Here is a 16,695-nt window from a genome sequence, read left to right on the forward strand (position 1 = left end):
CCCCTCCCCCTGCACCTCTTCCCCTCCCTCCGTCCCCTGCACCTCTTCTCTTCCCTCCATCTCCCTCCATCTACCCCCCTGCACCTCTTCCCTTCCATCCATCTCCCTGCATCCTCCTCCACCCACCCACTCCATCTGTACATGCTCCTGTCTCCATCCACCCCACTGCATCTCCATCCGTCCTCCTTCACCGTCGCTATCACCCCCTGCCTGCTCCCAGTTACCATCCCCAGAGGGGACAAGCAGCTCACTCCCTCATTCCTGAGTCCAAGGCTGTTCCCCTGGGAATCTGTTTCTCAGACCTGCGCCCTTTTGCTCTCTGGCCCTCACTGGTAGTTTTTGTCCCTCCCTTGGTTCGGTGTTGCACAGAGGATCTGTCCAAGCTCCTGTTTCCCCACCCCGCAACCCACAGTGGGTCTGTTCTGATCTCCATCTGATCTCCATTTCCACCAGTGGGTCTCAATTCTCTTAGGCAGCTGGGCTTGGACCAATGGCAGCTACTTTTACTCCTGGGGGAATGTTGCGCCACTGTGCGTGCACAGAAGTCATGTCCCCCACAGATTTCTTCCCCACAGAAAAATGACTTTTTGACAGGGAAGCAAAGGGAAGCCACAAGAGTGGTCCTGTGCTGCTCCCCAGCAGCATGGGTGTGTTGTTTCAGGCGCTTGGAGCAGCCAGCGGAGTGGAAAATCACGGAAGGGGTGGGGTGGGCAGGGCTGAGGATGCCCCGGACAGTGGCTCCTACCCTGTACCATGCTCAGCTACTAATCCTGGCTGGGCTGGAGAGGACGGGACTTCCTCTTCCCCTGCAAGGAGCGGCCAGGGCTGGAACAGACCCACCCCCGGAAACCTCTCTGGCTGCTGTAAGTACTGTCCCCACCCCCACCTCCTGCCCTCATCGCTCCTCAGCTGTGGAGGGGAGGGGATCACTGTATGAGGAGCTACTCCCACATCCTCCCAACCCCTGTGCATCCGGACCCACTTCATACCCAGATTGCCCCACCAAGCCTCACTCCCTGCTCCCAGATTCCCCGCCCTCCACTGACCTCCCTGAACCTGAACCCACACCCTAACAAGCCTCACTCTCTGCACACAGAGCCCCCCCTGCCCCCAGACCCCCCCCACCGAGCCCCATTCCCTGCATCCAGACCGCCCCCTGCACCCAGATCCCCACCACCAAGCCCCACTCCCTGAATCTGGACCCATCCCTGCATCCAGACCACCCCCTGCACTCAAACCCTCACCCCAACAAGCTCCACCCTACTTGCACCTGGACCACCCTGACTAGTCCTCTGCACCCAGACTCCCACCCCACTGAACCCCACCAAGCCAGCACCTGGACCCCCCTCAACCACCTTCAGCTGTACCCAGAACCCCCTCCCCGCCACAATGAGCCCCTGTTCATCCAAATCTCCCTCGCACCCAGATTGCCCCACACAGAACCGTATCACCCCACATCTGGATCTCCCTACACTAAATCCTTCCATACCTGGATCCTGCTGGGCTGAGCCTGCCTGCCTACATCTACTGTGCTTGGCACGGAGGGGCAGGGCCCCGGGGTGTTTCTGGGACAGTCTTGGTCCTTGTGCTCTGTCAGGATCGGGTGCAACTTTACCGCCGAGTCCATATCTGGGGGAGAGGGGGCGCAGGGTGATCTCCTACCCCTGTGCAGCCAGTGGCCTGTGCTCCCCACTGCCATGCTGGAGCCTCCCATTTATTTATCGACAAATAGAATTAGCAGAATTTTTCAGAATTTTAAAATATTGTGTGCAGAATTTTACATTTTTTGGCGCATAATTTTAAATGTTTTGGTGCAGAATACCCTCAGAAGTATACTTTGCAGGCTGGACTGCCACTGGCAGAGCGTCCCATGGGGGCCTGGTGAAGGATGCTGCATTGATCAGGAGAGGGGCAGCTCTGATAGGGAGACCCCTCACCCCGTCACGATTGAGGCTGGGGCTCAGGAGTTTCTGGATGGCTCAAGGGAGCCGCACTGGGATAGAGATCTGTACAGGGATGGGACAGGTCACAGACTGAACTCTCCTCCGACCTGGAGGTGTGGGTTGAGGCAGAATGTGGAAATCTGCCTGTGCAGGGGTAGCAGGAAGAATTCTCCGTCCTGGGTTACACAGGAGGTCAGACTAGCTGATCTAATGGTTCCTTCTGGTCTTGGAAGCTATGAATCTTTACAACAGCCTTTGGGGCTGTCAAACAGGCGCCTCTGGTCACTCAGCCCCACCAGCACCTAACAAGGTGAGTTGCCCCCTCTCACTGACCCAGGTCCCTGGCCCCTTTTCACGGATCTGCTCACTCCCAGCTCCACCCACTCCATGTTCTTCCCACTCCATGCCAGCTCTGCTGCACCCATCTCACACCTCTCCACTGCCTCCCCCCTCAGACTCATCTCTGCGGTCCCTCTCCCCAGCCCCTCTGCGCTGCCCCCGCTTGCTGCCTCCCAACCCAAGGACAGAGCAGAGAGACTAAAAACTCTAAGTCATCTCTGTGGCCTGACCAATGAGAAGCAGCTTTGCTTCCCCGCAGCCCAGGCCAGCTGCTGTGCCCCAGCATATCCAGATCATGTGATGCCTCATTGTCCTTCTCAAGGCTTTCCCCCCCCCCTCCTCTGTGCCTGACCCCAGCTCCTGTTCCCTTCCCGTTAGGCTCGGATCCGGCCAGCCACAATCCCTCAGAACCACTCAAAGGTCTGGCATTGATGCAATGCGGCGTCAGCCAGCGTCAGCGCTCCAGCATCTGCCTCACCTCGCACCTTTGCAGTCCAGTCACACAGACCTCGTAACGGTGCCAGAACGCCCCCCCCCCCTCCTCAGCACCATTGCTCATCTGCCCCATGCCGTTCCTCACCTAACTCGTAAGACAGGAATCTCTCTCTCCATAGCAGAAGGAATCTGGAGTACTTGTCTGGGGGGGTCCTTTTGTTTTTTAAGTCTGGCATATGCTTCTCCCTGGTGAGTGTCCGTATTCCACAGGGACCCTGGAAGCTAGCAACGAGGCTGGCGACTTCTTGGGGAAAGCTATTCATTTCCCTGCATTGGGCTGGAATGAAAACTGCAAGCAGCTGAGCTGCAGCTTTTAGCTTCCGTCTTCGAGTGGGTCACGGGGAAGGAACACGTAAAGCTTGCTCGCCAGCCGCATGATTTGGCTTATTTGCTCTGTCGTAGCAGGTGCTTAATTGTGGCATAAAAGTTCCTGGCAGCTTTACGATCAGTTTAATTCCTGAGTGACTCCCCGCCGCCTGAAGCAAGACAAAAGCACAATTGTGGCTTTTGGGCCAAACCTCCAGGCTGTACGTTGGCACTGAAAAACAGCTCAAACAAGCACATTCCCGCAGCTACTCCAGTCTCAGCTTCTCCCAGCAGGAGGTGCCGCCGGGAATGGTGTAGGAGCGAGGCAAGGCCCAGCCAGCAGATACTGGCGAAAGAATGTCGGCTCTGGATGAGCTCCCAGCTATTCCGTTCCCAGCTTCTTCCAACAGGAGGTGCTACAGGAAACGATGCCGGAGTGCTGGCCCCAGGGCAGCTCCCAGGTGCTCTGGGCTCAATGTCTTCTAGCAGGCACTTCAGGGAATGTTGCCAGAGCATTAGCTATGGGGGAGGCCAAGTGGGAGTGCCCAGGAATGCTGACTGTGGAGAAGCCCATAGCTACTCAAGTCCCTGCTTCTCCCAGTAGACGGTACCATAGGGAAGGATGTCACATGGAGGGGAATTCAGTTATTCAAGTCCTAGCCTCTCTAAGGAGGAACCATTGTAGGGAATGGGGTAGAAGTTATTAGCTACTCCAGTCCCTCAGCAGGAGGTGCTGTATGGAACAGAGGCAGAGTACTGACTCTAGAGAAGTCCACAGGTATTCCTCTGGTAGTGTCTTCCAATAGGAGAGGCTGTAGGGAATAGTCCAGGAATGCTGGCTCATTGGGGGGTTCTCATCTCAGCTGTACTCCAGATGTAAGGTCCAGATTCTGTTCTAGAGGATCCACCTTTCCCCACTCCCTGGCTGCAGTGCGTTCAGCTGCAGTGCGTTCAGCTGGTCAGTCCCATAATTCCCCAGTGAGTAGGAAGTGAATGGCCAGTAGGGGCTAAGATAGTTATGATGAGGTGCTCAGGTGTGATACCACAAAGAGAGCAGTATGAAAGCAAAGAGAGAAAGAGGGCTGGATGGATAGAGGAATACCTATGGTGATTGATGGATGGATGAATATCTATGGTGATAGATGGATGGACAGAGGAGTACCTATGGTGACAGACTGACAGATGGATAGATTCAGAAATGTAAGACTGGGAGGGACCTCGAGAGGTCACCTAGTCTAACCTTCCATGCTGAGGCAGGATTAAGTATCCTAAACCATCCCTGACAGGCATGTGTGTCTGAGAGAATCTGCAGGTAGTTCATTTCCATTCAGAAGGTCTAAAGCTCTATTGATCCCTCTATTTCTGATGGACATTTGAAGTGTTGAGCCTCAGCGCGTGGATTTCTCCCATCCCAAATCATTACCCAGCCAGTTTGTATGTAAAATGTAGGTACTGCCTCGCTGATGGGGCAGGAACATGAGCTTTTTCCTCTTTCCCCCCTTGTCCCTTCCTGGAAGACTGACCGAGACCACAATCTGATCACGAGCCTAGGTCACCAGAAGCCCCAGCCCCTCTTACAGTCTCATCACAGCCTCAGGAACAAAGAGATCTCTGGCTGAGCTGAGAGAGAACAGCCAAGCATGAGCCTAAGCTGCCCTTGGAGCTCCAGCTGTAAGTCAGTAACTGGATGCAATGCAAAGCAGAAACAGCAGCATCCCCTCCCTTCCCCGTCTGCTGTTTTATCACAGCTGTAATTAAAATGCAGTTTACTCTGTGTGTCAGTGTCTCTCTCTGATATAAGCCTCTTGAACTTGTCCCAAAAGGCTCCCATCTGCCCTGCTTTATAATCACCCTCGCTCCCAGTCAAATAGCTCCAAACCCAAATACACACACTGAGCTTTTCGTCCAGCCATCACAGCAGCCACGGGTCAAGCTGGGGAGTTGAGTGCGAAAGGGGTATGAACAGGCAAATGAAAGGATGTCAGGAAGGCGGAGAGGGCAAACAGCTAGCTACCAGCTTCCAGAAGTGCCCTTCTTGGAATAATTGTCTCTCTCTAGGCTTGTATACTGTGACCATCTCTTGGACCCAGAAACCCTCCAGCCCCCTACCCAGCCCCACATTCTCTGCTGTCCAAAATCCCAGACCTCTACCCAGACCCAGTGACGCATTCTCTGTTACCCAGAAGCCCCATGGAGTCCCTGCCCAGCGAAATGTGCAGTGACTTCCCAAAGAAATTCACGTCACTGATAAATACTCTTCCTCCAACCTCCGTATGTCCCTCACCTGCTGTGGCCTGGGCCTGGTGGGGAGTCTGGCAAAGCTCAGCTCCTCTTCCTCTGGAGAGCTTGGTGCTAGCTGCCAAAGCCTTGTCAGCGCACAACAGGCTGAGCTGAATCAGCTCTGGGTGTGGTCATGAAGAATGTACCTTCCGGGTAAAGTTCAGATGCTGCCAGTGAAGGGCAGAGAGCTGCCACAGGCTGTGTCAGAGGAACAGGTTCTCTGCCTATTCTGATAGTAAGGGGGGTAGCTGACCATGCACTGATGTATAGGGAGGTTGTCGTCCAGGCCAAGCCCCCAGCTAGGCTGCATTCCCAGGCAGTAACATTAATGTGAGTGCCCAGGAAGCACCATCCTCTTTCCCCTCAAATCATACCCACTCTCTGCCTTCCCGTGAGTCTGCATGAAGGAACCCTCAACACATCGTCCTGGAGAACTTAAAGTGCAGGCCATCCTGCAGGGAGGGAGTCATATGTACTGGATATTCAGTAATATTCAGTAGAATTCACCCTGCAGAGCAGGTGATTTTAAGGCAGTAGGGTGCCTGGGCAATATGCCCAGCTAAACTTTAAAAAGGCGCTGAGCTCTGTTGTGGCACAACCACATCTAATTTGGGGTGGGGGGTGGGTGAAGTGTTGCAGATTCCTTTGGGGGTATACTCTGAATTCACAGCAGCCTTTGCCTTTCTTGATGGAGTTGGGAATACTTCAACTTTCTGCATTCCCAGGGCATAGAACTTGCCCTACCCACCTCCAAGCCTTGCTATGAGCTAATCACCAATGGGTATCCCTCTGCCAGGAACCACCTGGGCCTTCTCCCTCTGGTGACTGGAGATACAGACCCGGGGTACGTTAAACGGGACACAATGAGCGGACACCTGGACACCTTTCCGGCTAGGAAAATAAAACTGGACCAAATCTGGACTGACTATGTCAGTGTCTAGCAACAGCTACAAAACACAAAGGAAGAAAACGTGAGTGAGCTAGGTACTTACGAGCTGTGGTACATCTTGGTCTTCTTCACGGTGTGGTGGGCTTTGGCTTGGGCTTCCATCGCTTTCTCTTCTCAGCAGGCTCTGAAAGGAGAGGTGGGAAAGGTGCAGGTGAGATGAGTTGACCTGGAACTCCTCTCTGCCTGGCTTTCTCGCAGGATGCCCCCTCCCTCCCCATGGGCAGAGGCAGCCCCTGGACAGGGAGATCCTAGACCATCACTCTTGCATGATGGCTCCTTAAAATCCAGTTCTGACAAGCAGCATGAAGACTCAGGGCTACACAGTCTCAGGTGATGGGGAGGAAAATTCTCAGTGATGTTGAACTTCACATCCGTTTCTTTCTTCCCTAATTCCTTCACATGGTGCAGTTCTTAACAACCCCCGCAGCAGGGGATGCGGAGGGACCAGCATTATTCCCAGTCATTGTTCTAAACTTTGTCTGTTTTACCCTTTCATCTGAGGATCTCAAAGCACTTTACAGACTTTCATTAAGGTTGCCTCACCCTTCCTTCCAGGGAGGTGGGGCAGTCTTATCTCCATTTTACAGATAGGAAAACTGAGGCTCAGAGAGAGGAAGTGATTTCCCCACAGTCAAGGCTGAGCCAGGACTAGAACTCAGGAATCTTGACTCCCCGTCCCCTGCTCAAATCACTATGTGTTGGACAGCTTTTGCTGAGAGCATTACAATCAGTTTGTTTGTGACCTAAGCAAAACCCAGCGCCCCAGAGTTCAAAGCAGACCAATGAGCCCTCTTGCTTGTTTATTTTGTCTAAAGTTTCCCTCATTTGAACTCTGGAGTGAGGTAGCACAAGAGGTATTTTCTCCTCCTCTCTCTATTCAGTTGCTATATCAACAGTTTCCAAACACATCAGGGGCAGAGCTGGCAAGCTGGAGCCCTGATACAAAGAAGCAGCTGCTGCACCAGGCACGCTTTCAGACACAGAGATTTGGAAACTGTTTGGAGGGAGCTTGAGGCTGAGTTTTAAGCAAGGCTGGGTCATGAATTAAGTAAACCTGGGGAGAGTCTTCAGCAAAAGCAGGATAAGTTCTGTGAGAGACTGGGGCAGTTTCTAGCAAAGCCAGGCTGATTTATGGGTTAGTGTGAAACTCAGCTAGTTTGGGCTGAATTTGACTTTGAGAAAGAAGGAAAGATCAGAGGATGTGAACCCCAGTGCAGTTCAAATCCTGCGGGGGATATTACTGGGAAGGGTGGATAAAATCACTCCTTGAAATGCACAAAGAGGTTTGATTTTATTACTCAACAGAGCGAAATCCTGCCGGCTTTTCTTCCTGGCAGAAGCCACCTGGGGTCCCCTTGCACAGTGCACCAGCCGCTAAGCATTCACATGAACTCTAGTAACCCCTTCAACGAGAACTGGTCCAGAGCTGGGCTAATTCAGTCTACTGCCATTATGGAGATAGTCTAATGAGCTGGCTGGCTGGGGAGAGAGATGGCATCTCAGACGGATGGCTTTATGGACTTAATATCCATTCAGGCCCAGCAGGCAATAAAAGTATCAGGCAAAGCACTTTGCAAAATCACAGAGCCTAGCCCAGCTGTAGGTGGAATGAGGAGAGCGGGAAAGGGATGCTGTGCTGCCAGGCATGGCACCAGGGAGATGGAACCGGTGCCACAGAAAGGAAAGCTGAGCCAGCGCTGCAGAGCACCAGGACGGCTGAGCTAATGTCACAGATCAAACGGTGCTACAACAGGGTGGGTAGAGGGGCATGAGGTCAGCTGGGTGCAAGAGCCATGCTGTGCCAGAACCCCCCTTAGCAACTACAGCTGGGACAATGAGCAGGGAAAATAGCCCCAGCCACGCCCCGCGCATATAGAGCCATTCATACAGTAAGGTGCCCGGGGCCTTTGGGCCAGTTCTGATCCTACTAACAATTAGCAGTTCAGCCTCTCTCAGATATTCCCAGTCTGGAGCCCCAGGGACAGCTGCAGCAGCAACACCAGGCCACACCCCTTGCCAGAAGTAGGTAAAAGAGCCTCTCTCCAAGACGGTATCCCACACGCCAAGCTCCATCCCAGAGACAGCACACTGGATTAGACACACCATTGGGCTGTGCTAGTCTGGCCGTTCCTGGCTTCCCGGGTGAATGCATATTAGTCTTACAAAGATTTCATGCCAAACTGCACACCATGATCAGTTTACCTGTTACTGACATACAGCCACCTCAGCGGTGAAGTGCAGCTGCTGTTTCACTGTATACGGCGATGCTGTTTAACAGTTTGGGATGGATAGCAAAGAAGAATCTTGCAGCAAATTGGAACTGCAGGGGGAGACATGGTAAGTAGGTGGAATGCAATCATCTGCGTTGGAATTTGGCCAGGACACCTGGGTTAACACCCCAACTCTTTCACGGTGTGCTATGGGCTATTGAATAAACGTGAGTGATCAAGCTTGGTTTCATGTCCCATCCAAAATGCAGCACCTGCTAACATCCAGCTGGAACATTCAGTTACTACTGAGGTACTGAAGCAAAGAACCTCCTATTGAATCACCAGCATCACTTCCTATGTCACATAGATTTCCCTTGGAGGTCTCCCACACAAGTATTAACACAACCTGCGCTCTTCTTAGATGGATCGCAGCTGCAGGTGGGGCAGGGGTAAGGCAGATGATGAAACCTAGAATGGGAGTTGGGGTCACTATGGATTCTGAGCACAAGATCATTTCTCTTGGAAGAGCAGAAGTACCTCCAAGCTATAAACATTCCTAAAACAAGGCTCCTCATGAAAAGGCCAATCAGACTCCATCAGAGGAGTGACTGCCAACATCAATTCCCACTCACTGGTTCCAGATCTCATTGACTCAGGTTACAAATGGAAGGATGATACTCTAACTACTAGTCCCACAATCTCCGCCTGAGAGCTGCAAATCCAGCTGGGTTCTGGGTGATGAACTCTTTGCAATGGGAAGGAAATGGGCAATTATGCTGATGATGCGCAGCTCTGAACAGGCACTGGCTGCCTCTCCTGAACCTTCCTTGACTCCACGGGGCTCATGGGAATGAAAACATAACTCGAAAATACACAGCCTGCAGTAAGCGGGTGCTTCTCCCATGGAAATATCTGGGCCAGATGCAGCAGTGGCTTGGAAGTGTAATAATCCTTCCTCTCTCCTACCTGGGATCTGACTTGTCTGTTTAGTTGTAAGCTCTTTGTCACACTTTCATAGGACATGCTCTGCTTCACACAGTCTCTCTGGCAGCATCCCCTTCTTAGCGCTAGGCCCTGGGCCTCTGCTTTTCATAGGGGTGAGCCCCATGGCCCTGTTACCAAGACACTGGGTCCCCAGCTTCAGCTCCTCCGAGTCTCACTTTGGCTCCTCCAGACCTAGAATCCCTGCTTGGAGACTTAACCCTCATGGGAGCTAGACAAGCAGCAGATGTTTGCAGCAAGGCAAAGGAACCTTTTCAAAACGAGATGGTTGGCTGGAATACAGGAAAAAGGACTGCCAGAACCTGGGACTGGACAATAGAGGATGGATCACTTGATAATTGCCCTGTTCTGGTTATTGCCTCTGGCACCAGCCACTGTCGGGAGACTGGGTACTGGGCTAGATGGATCATTGGTCTGATCCAGCATGACCGTTCTTATGATCCTTAGGTTAGAATGGAAAAGCAAAGCTCACATGCCAGTCCACCCTGGCAGCACAACCTGCCTCTCTTGCCTTAGCATCCAGGATTCAATCTCCCTTGCAGTAGGTAGGCAGCAGCATTGTCCTTCCAATCTGTTCACGTTCCACTTCGGTTCTTGTTGCAATCTGGTGAGCTGCACCAGGGTCCCCACCCTTTCCTGGGCTCAGACGTGGAAGGAGGATTCATAGATTCATAGATTCTAGGACTGGAAGGGACCTCGAGAGGTCATCGAGTCCAGTCCCCTGCCCTCATGGCAGGACCAAATACTGTCTAGACCATCCCTGATAGACATTTATCTAACCTACTCTTAAATATCTCCAGAGATGGAGATTCCACAACCTCCCTAGGCAATTTATTCCAGTGTTTAACCACCCTGACAGTTAGGAACTTTTTCCTAATGTCCAACCTAAACCTCCCTTGCTTCAGTTTAAGCCCATTGCTTCTTGTTCTATCCTTAGAGGCTAAGGTGAACAAGTTTTCTCCTTCCTCCTTATGACACCCCTTTAGATACCTGAAAACTGCTATCATGTCCCCTCTCAGTCTTCTCTTTTCCAAACTAAACAAACCCAATTCTTTCAGCCTTCCTTCATAGGTCATGTTCTCAAGACCTTCAATCATTCTTGTTGCTCTTCTCTGGACCCTCTCCAATTTCTCCACATCTTTTGCGGAGCCCAGAACTGGACACAATACTCCAGTTGAGGCCTAACCAGCGCAGAGTAGAGCGGAAGAATGACTTCTCATGTCTTGCTCACAACACACTTGTTAATACATCCCAGAATCATGTTTGCTTTTTTTGCAACAGCATCACACTGTTGACTCATATTTAGCTTGTGGTCCACTATAACCCCTAGCTCCGTTTCTGCCATACTCCTTCCTAGACAGTCTCTTCCCATTCTGTATGAGTGAAACTGATTTTTCGTTCCTAAGTGGTGCACTTTGCATTCATCTTTGTAGGATGGTGGAAAGTCCCCTTGACCAGGCAGTCATCGAAAGCTAATGCCCTGTCTTCCATTGTGTCTCCAAGGTGACATCATTCATACGGTGCCAGTTCTTTATGGCATGCAGTGTAGTTGTAGCCGTGTCCATCCCCAGATATTCAAGAGACAAGGTGGGGGAGGGAATATCTTTTATTGGACCAATTTCTGTTGGTGAGAGTCTGAGAGAGACAAAGCTTTCAGGTCAGAAGACGAGCTCTGTATCAGTTCGAAAGCTTGTCTCTCTCACCAACAGAAATTGGTTCAATAAAAGATATTACCTCACCCACATTGCCTCTAGTTCTTGATAGCACATTCCGACCAACCCAGACATACCTAAGTGCCCAACACCCATCTCTGATTTCCCTGTCTGAGGAAAGACAGTAACCCCTTCTATCCCAGGAGGCAACAATACAAAAGTGAGTGGGGATATTTTTCATAAAAATGATCCAGAAGTTTCCACCTTCTCCATATGCTCACTATGGATATGCACAGTGCCTAGCACAATGGGGCTCTGACTTTGGTTGGGGCCTCGTCCATAGTATTAAAGACGCACAGAGCATGAGCTGATCAGGACATGGGTGTCAGTGGCAAAATCGGGTGATTTGGACCAGTTTATCATTTAATGGGTGTGCAAAATGGGTGTGCTTTTCACACTGATGGGAGGTGTAGCCGGAAAAGCACCTAATGGAAGGATGTAAGGTAAAGCAGCCGGCCCCTTTTTAACGTACCCTACACCTTGCCCAGCAAGCCCAGGGTCAAATCCAGTCATTACTTTAACCCTGATTCAGCAGGATTTGCACCTACTCAGGTCAAGGACTGAATATGGTCCTATGTCAGTGCAGGTTTCATGACTTTGCCCCAGTGTGTAGCTCATACTTTCATTCATACTGGGGTGGAATTTCATAGGTCCATTGACAGATTCTTAGGGTTTAAGGCCAGAAGGGACCAACAGACCATCTGACCTTCTACATAACACAAGCCAGAGATTTCCACCTAGTTACTCCAGTATTGAGACCAAAAACCCGTGGCCCTGGGGAAGTGGATTGGCCAAATCCTAGGCCAATGTGGGAGCAGGCTTGAGTCCGAAATGACCAATTAAGAAGTGGTTCTTTATACAGCATCATGCAAATCGCGGCTGTATGGCTGTGTTCTGCCACCAGCCCTGGCCTGGTTCTGAGCATGCACGACAAACTTGGAGCCTGCAGGGAGAGCTGCAGCTGCCGGTATGAAACATTTACAGGCCTGACTCCCCACTGAACTGCCGCTTCATACAGTATTCATAGCTTCATGCAGTATTAAGAGCTGCTGACGTCTTATAAAAAACTGTGAAAAGCTTTCTATTTGGAGACCGTTCTGCTTATAATAGCATGTCCCGTGGTCTCTGCTTTTCTCTCTCCCTGGGCTTTTTATTGCTGGGGAGAGCGGCACAAAAATAGGAGGATAATATTGCCACTGGTACCTCACACTTTTCATCTGCAAAATGCTTGGCAATGAATTAATTCACACAACGCATCTGTGAGGCAGCTAAATATGATTATCCTCCTCCTTGCTTTTTACAGCTGGGGGAAACTGAGGCCCAGAGAGGGGAAAGGAAAGGTACTGGGTTGGGGATCTGGGTTCTATTCCTGGTACTGCCACTCTCTGGACTCACTGTGTGACCTTGGCCAAATCCCATTGGTTAAAGGAAAAAATAATACCATTGCTTTCCTCCCACACTTTGTCTATTTAGACTGCAAGCTCTTCAGGGAAGGGGCTGTCTCTTAGCGTGTGTATGTACAAGGCTCTGATCCCAGTGGGAGCCTCCCGGCGCTTCAGTAATAATAATATAAGGCCTCAGAGGGAGTCAGTGTCTTCCTGGGGTGAGAACTCAGCACTGCCTCATACTCTGTAACCTGGGCTCTGTCTAGCTGAGGCCTGAAACTCTTAACTCTTTTGTTCATTTACAGGCTTGACAGATAACAGAGTGGCTGCCTCTGCGAAACCTCTGCTTGTTCCAACGCCAGCTCCAGTTTCCCTTACCTCCAGCAGGGACTTAGCAGGGTTTCCCTTACTGCGACTCGTCCTGGCTGATGGGGGGCTGCCCCTTTTAAATCCCAGTCAAGACCACCTTAGCTGGCCCCCTTCTTGAGGCCAAGACTTGAATGGATACTGAATTCCCAGGGTGGGCGTGTGAGGCTCCTTACCCCGCTCCCTGCTCTGTGGACACATCGAGGACTTCGTTCTCTAGGGCTCTCGTTGGGGCACGTGTCCCCAGCGTTAAATTCACACATAAAGAAGAAGAAAAATGAAGCTTCTGTTTCCAAGCAACTGTCTCCAATAGCAATAAAAGCCGAGAGGGTTGTGGGGAGAGATGTGCAGAGGAAATGAAAGCAGGGTAAGAAGAGCTGCCTCTGAAGAGAATCCTTCTTCCAGTTTGCTTCTGAATGTTCCAGATAACGTCCCTTACTTTCCTTCTCCCCCCTGCCATCGCCTGAGGGGTGCTGAGCACCTGCAGTTCCCTTCGAAGGCAGGCACAGATTCAGAAGACATGTTCACACTACAATTAAACCCCCATGGCTGGCCAGTGTCCCTGACTCGGGCTGTAAAATGGCAGTGCAGACATTCAGACTTGGGCTGGAGCCTGAGCTCTGGGACCCAGTCCTGCTGACACGGGCCAGCCATGGGTGTTTAATTGCAGTGTAGACCTACCCAGAAAGCTCTCTGACTCTAACGGCTATGATCCTGTGACAGAGCTGGTGGTGGGAAAAGCTGAGGGGGACGTTAAACCATCTCCTCTGCCTCAAAAGCCAAAGCGCATCAGGGCTGTTGGCTGGATTTTGGAGGGGAAAGGGAATGAATGGTTTTAAGACATGTCCTGCATTTGTTAAGTTGAATGCCTTATTATTTGTAAAAACAAACACACACAAAAATGGAGGCACTTTGTAGGTATAATAATCATCAGTTAACCACTTTAGTTCTATAAGGCCTATTCCAAATCAGGGCCATACCCCCCTAGACTAGAGACACATAGGGAGGCATGGTTCTGCCCCAAAGAGCTTACAATATAAACCAAGACAAGGGGCAACAAGTGAGTGTAACAAACAATAGGAGGCAATGGAGGATGAGGGTAACGGTAATATCTTGTAGTTAGATAGGCTACAAACTGGCCTGCTTCTGCTGCCATTGAAAATCCATGGAAAGACTCCCATAGGATAAGGATCAGGTCCAATATTGTTAGCCAATACATACAGGTTAGGCATAGTATACGCCATATTAATAGGTATTTATGTGCACAGTATTAATATAAATATCTAAGTGTTGGGATGTGATGTTAACTGAATGCATTATGCTCTCCCCACTGTTCTGCTCACCCATGTCAAGTATCCCACAACACTTTGCAAAGCTGAAGTCAAGCTTTGGCGTTAGAAAACAGGAAGCCTGTGAAAGCCAAGATGCATGAATGGTGTGTCCGAGCACAGGTTGGGATGTACCTCCACGCACAAATGGTTTGGAATGCAGTGTCCAAATCAGAGATAAGAAAAGTACACAGCAAGACCAGAAGCTAAGCAACTCTTCCGAACTGGTGGGTAGGATTTTAGCGACGTTAAAAAGTTTTGTAATTTGTGAAGCCATCCTATAAATACGACTAGCTGAAATGCCTATCTTGGAAGCACACCTCCTGTGGAAGGAGAACACATGATGAGAATTTGCTTCCCAGAGGGGGTATGTATGTCTTCTTTTCATAGTGTACTGTTTTTCTTTAGACAATACATTTGTCTAAGTGAGGTTATTTGATCTCTTGAGCATTTTTAAGAACGAACCGCGAGTGCAGTCAAACAATTGACTTTTAGTGAATAATCTGCACAATTTGAGGGCTCCTGAAGCATTTCAAATATTTCTTTTCAAATTATCTTTTAAAATTCCCTGTTGGACTACAAGCCCGGGAGCCCTCTTAGCATTTGCTACTAAACCTTTCCCTGGACTCACTGGCTTCAGTTTTGTAACATACCCTCTCCCTCCCCTTCCGGATAGTGCTGGAGATTTTCTCCTGCTCCCCAGGGTAGGGTGAGCAGGACCAGAATTTATCATCTCCAAATTCAAGGGATGACATCATTAGCTGCCTGTCTTATATGGCTCTTATCACCATAGTATCTGAGCACCTTGCAATGATCAATGGATTTCATCCTCTCAACATCCCTGGGAGATAGGGAAGTGTCACCCCCTTTTACAGCTGGCAAATTGAGGCACAGGGGAGATTAAGTGACTTACTCAGGGTCACACAGAAAGTCTGTGGCTGAACCAGAATCAAACCCAGGTCCTGAGCCCCCATCCAGTGCCCTACTCACTAGATCATCTTTCCTGGAGTCTCAGAGCTAAGACAGCCCTGATACTTCTAACAGTTTTTTTAACTGATTTAACTGCTGGGTGAAATGTAGCCAGTGGGTAAGACACTGGATGAGGGGTTGGGATGCTTGGTTTCTATTCCTGTCTCACTGAGTGGCTTTGAGCAAGTCACAGCCCCAGTCTGTGCCTCAGTTTCCCCATCTATAACACTGGGATAATGATAGCCACTTTTCTAAAGCAATTTGAGATCTACTGACTCTAAGAGATGAGTATTATTATCAGATAGGGAGCTAGGACCAAGCCACAGAACCTGGCAATGGACTCTGAATTTCTCAGAATCAGTTGTCAGGTTCATCCCATTCCAGAGAGGTTAGAATTTCCTCAGCATCTGGGGTGTTTGGACCCAGTGTCCCAGTCCATATCTGCTCCCTTTGCATTGTTCAGGGGTGATTGTATCTGATGCCTGTTCTCTATGCAGCGCCCTTAGCATCCTGATAAAAATGAGGGAACTCCCTGAATCAAAAGTATTGCCAGTATTCCACACATATTAACCTGCACATGGAGCATACGGGCCCTGAATACACAAACAGGTCAAATCTCATCAAGAGGCCTATCTTGCAAGGTGCTGAGCCCTCACAGAAGTCAATGGGAGCGAAGGATCGGGTCAGTACATCAGAATCCGCATCACAGGCATATGACCTACTAGATGTCCCTTCACCCCATGCACACCAGCACTTTTAAAGAGGCACTTCTATCCATGCAGAACGTAGCTTTACCAGAAAGAAACACCTCCCTTCCACATGCCCTCCAGGAATCAGTTTGTGGTTGGAGGTTGCACTATAGGCCCCTCCACCGCACCCCACCCCACCCCACCCCAGTCAAGTGAAAGACCTAACTCCTGCTGAATTCCATCTCAGAACTCCCATTTATTTAAGTATGGAGCAGGATCGGCCCCTTAAATACAGGTGAACCATCAGCAAAAAGGAAGGCAGAATCATTAAAAGCAGCGACCAAGGTTCAGAGCCAAGCAATGCACCGGCACTCCTACCTGTGTGCTGATTCTTGTTGCCTTAACACACGAGGCTGTACGTTCTCTCCACTCTTCCACTCCGTCTTCCTGTGTCCAAGGAACAGCTGGTAGGATCTCCCAGGTCCTTGAAGTACTAACTAGCCTGAGCAGGTAAGTTCCATTCTTATACATCTGCCCATGTGATCTGAACAAATGCCCTAGGGATGAGTTTTTGAATCAAACAAAAAAAATAGTGCTGGGAACCAAACCTGTTGAGCCGGAATCTACGCTCAACAGAAAGGAATTTTCCACTTATAGGCATTCAATCCAGCTCAGAGGTTTACAGCCTGCTCTTTTCCTGCATTGAAGATCACATCTAGGGG

At 50.3% G+C, this 16,695-nt stretch overlaps 1 protein-coding gene across 5 annotated transcripts in view; it reads right to left on the reverse strand.

Moving 5' to 3' along the window:
• The window catches only part of RHOBTB2 (Rho related BTB domain containing 2), a 32,250-nt gene extending 15,837 nt beyond the window's left edge, over positions 1–16,413 (reverse strand). Inside the window, exons 1-2 of one of the 5 annotated variants that reach the window (XM_034761852.1) lie at positions 16,352–16,413; positions 6,356–6,436 (exon numbers count right to left, since the gene is read on the reverse strand). In XM_034761852.1, coding sequence (XP_034617743.1) covers positions 6,356–6,414 — 59 coding nt within the window. In that variant the 5' untranslated portion in view covers positions 6,415–6,436; positions 16,352–16,413. Of the gene's footprint in view, positions 1–2,862; positions 3,107–5,367; positions 5,387–6,355; positions 6,988–16,351 lie in introns of those variants that run through there. The other 4 variants (XM_034761851.1, XM_034761850.1, XM_034761856.1 and 1 more) reach the window with 4 other exon arrangements.
• Between the last annotated feature and the right edge of the window lie 282 nt (positions 16,414–16,695).

The sequence above is a fragment of the Trachemys scripta genome, chromosome 2 (assembly GCF_013100865.1).
Source record: "Trachemys scripta elegans isolate TJP31775 chromosome 2, CAS_Tse_1.0, whole genome shotgun sequence".
Taxonomy (NCBI): domain Eukaryota; kingdom Metazoa; phylum Chordata; order Testudines; family Emydidae; genus Trachemys; species Trachemys scripta.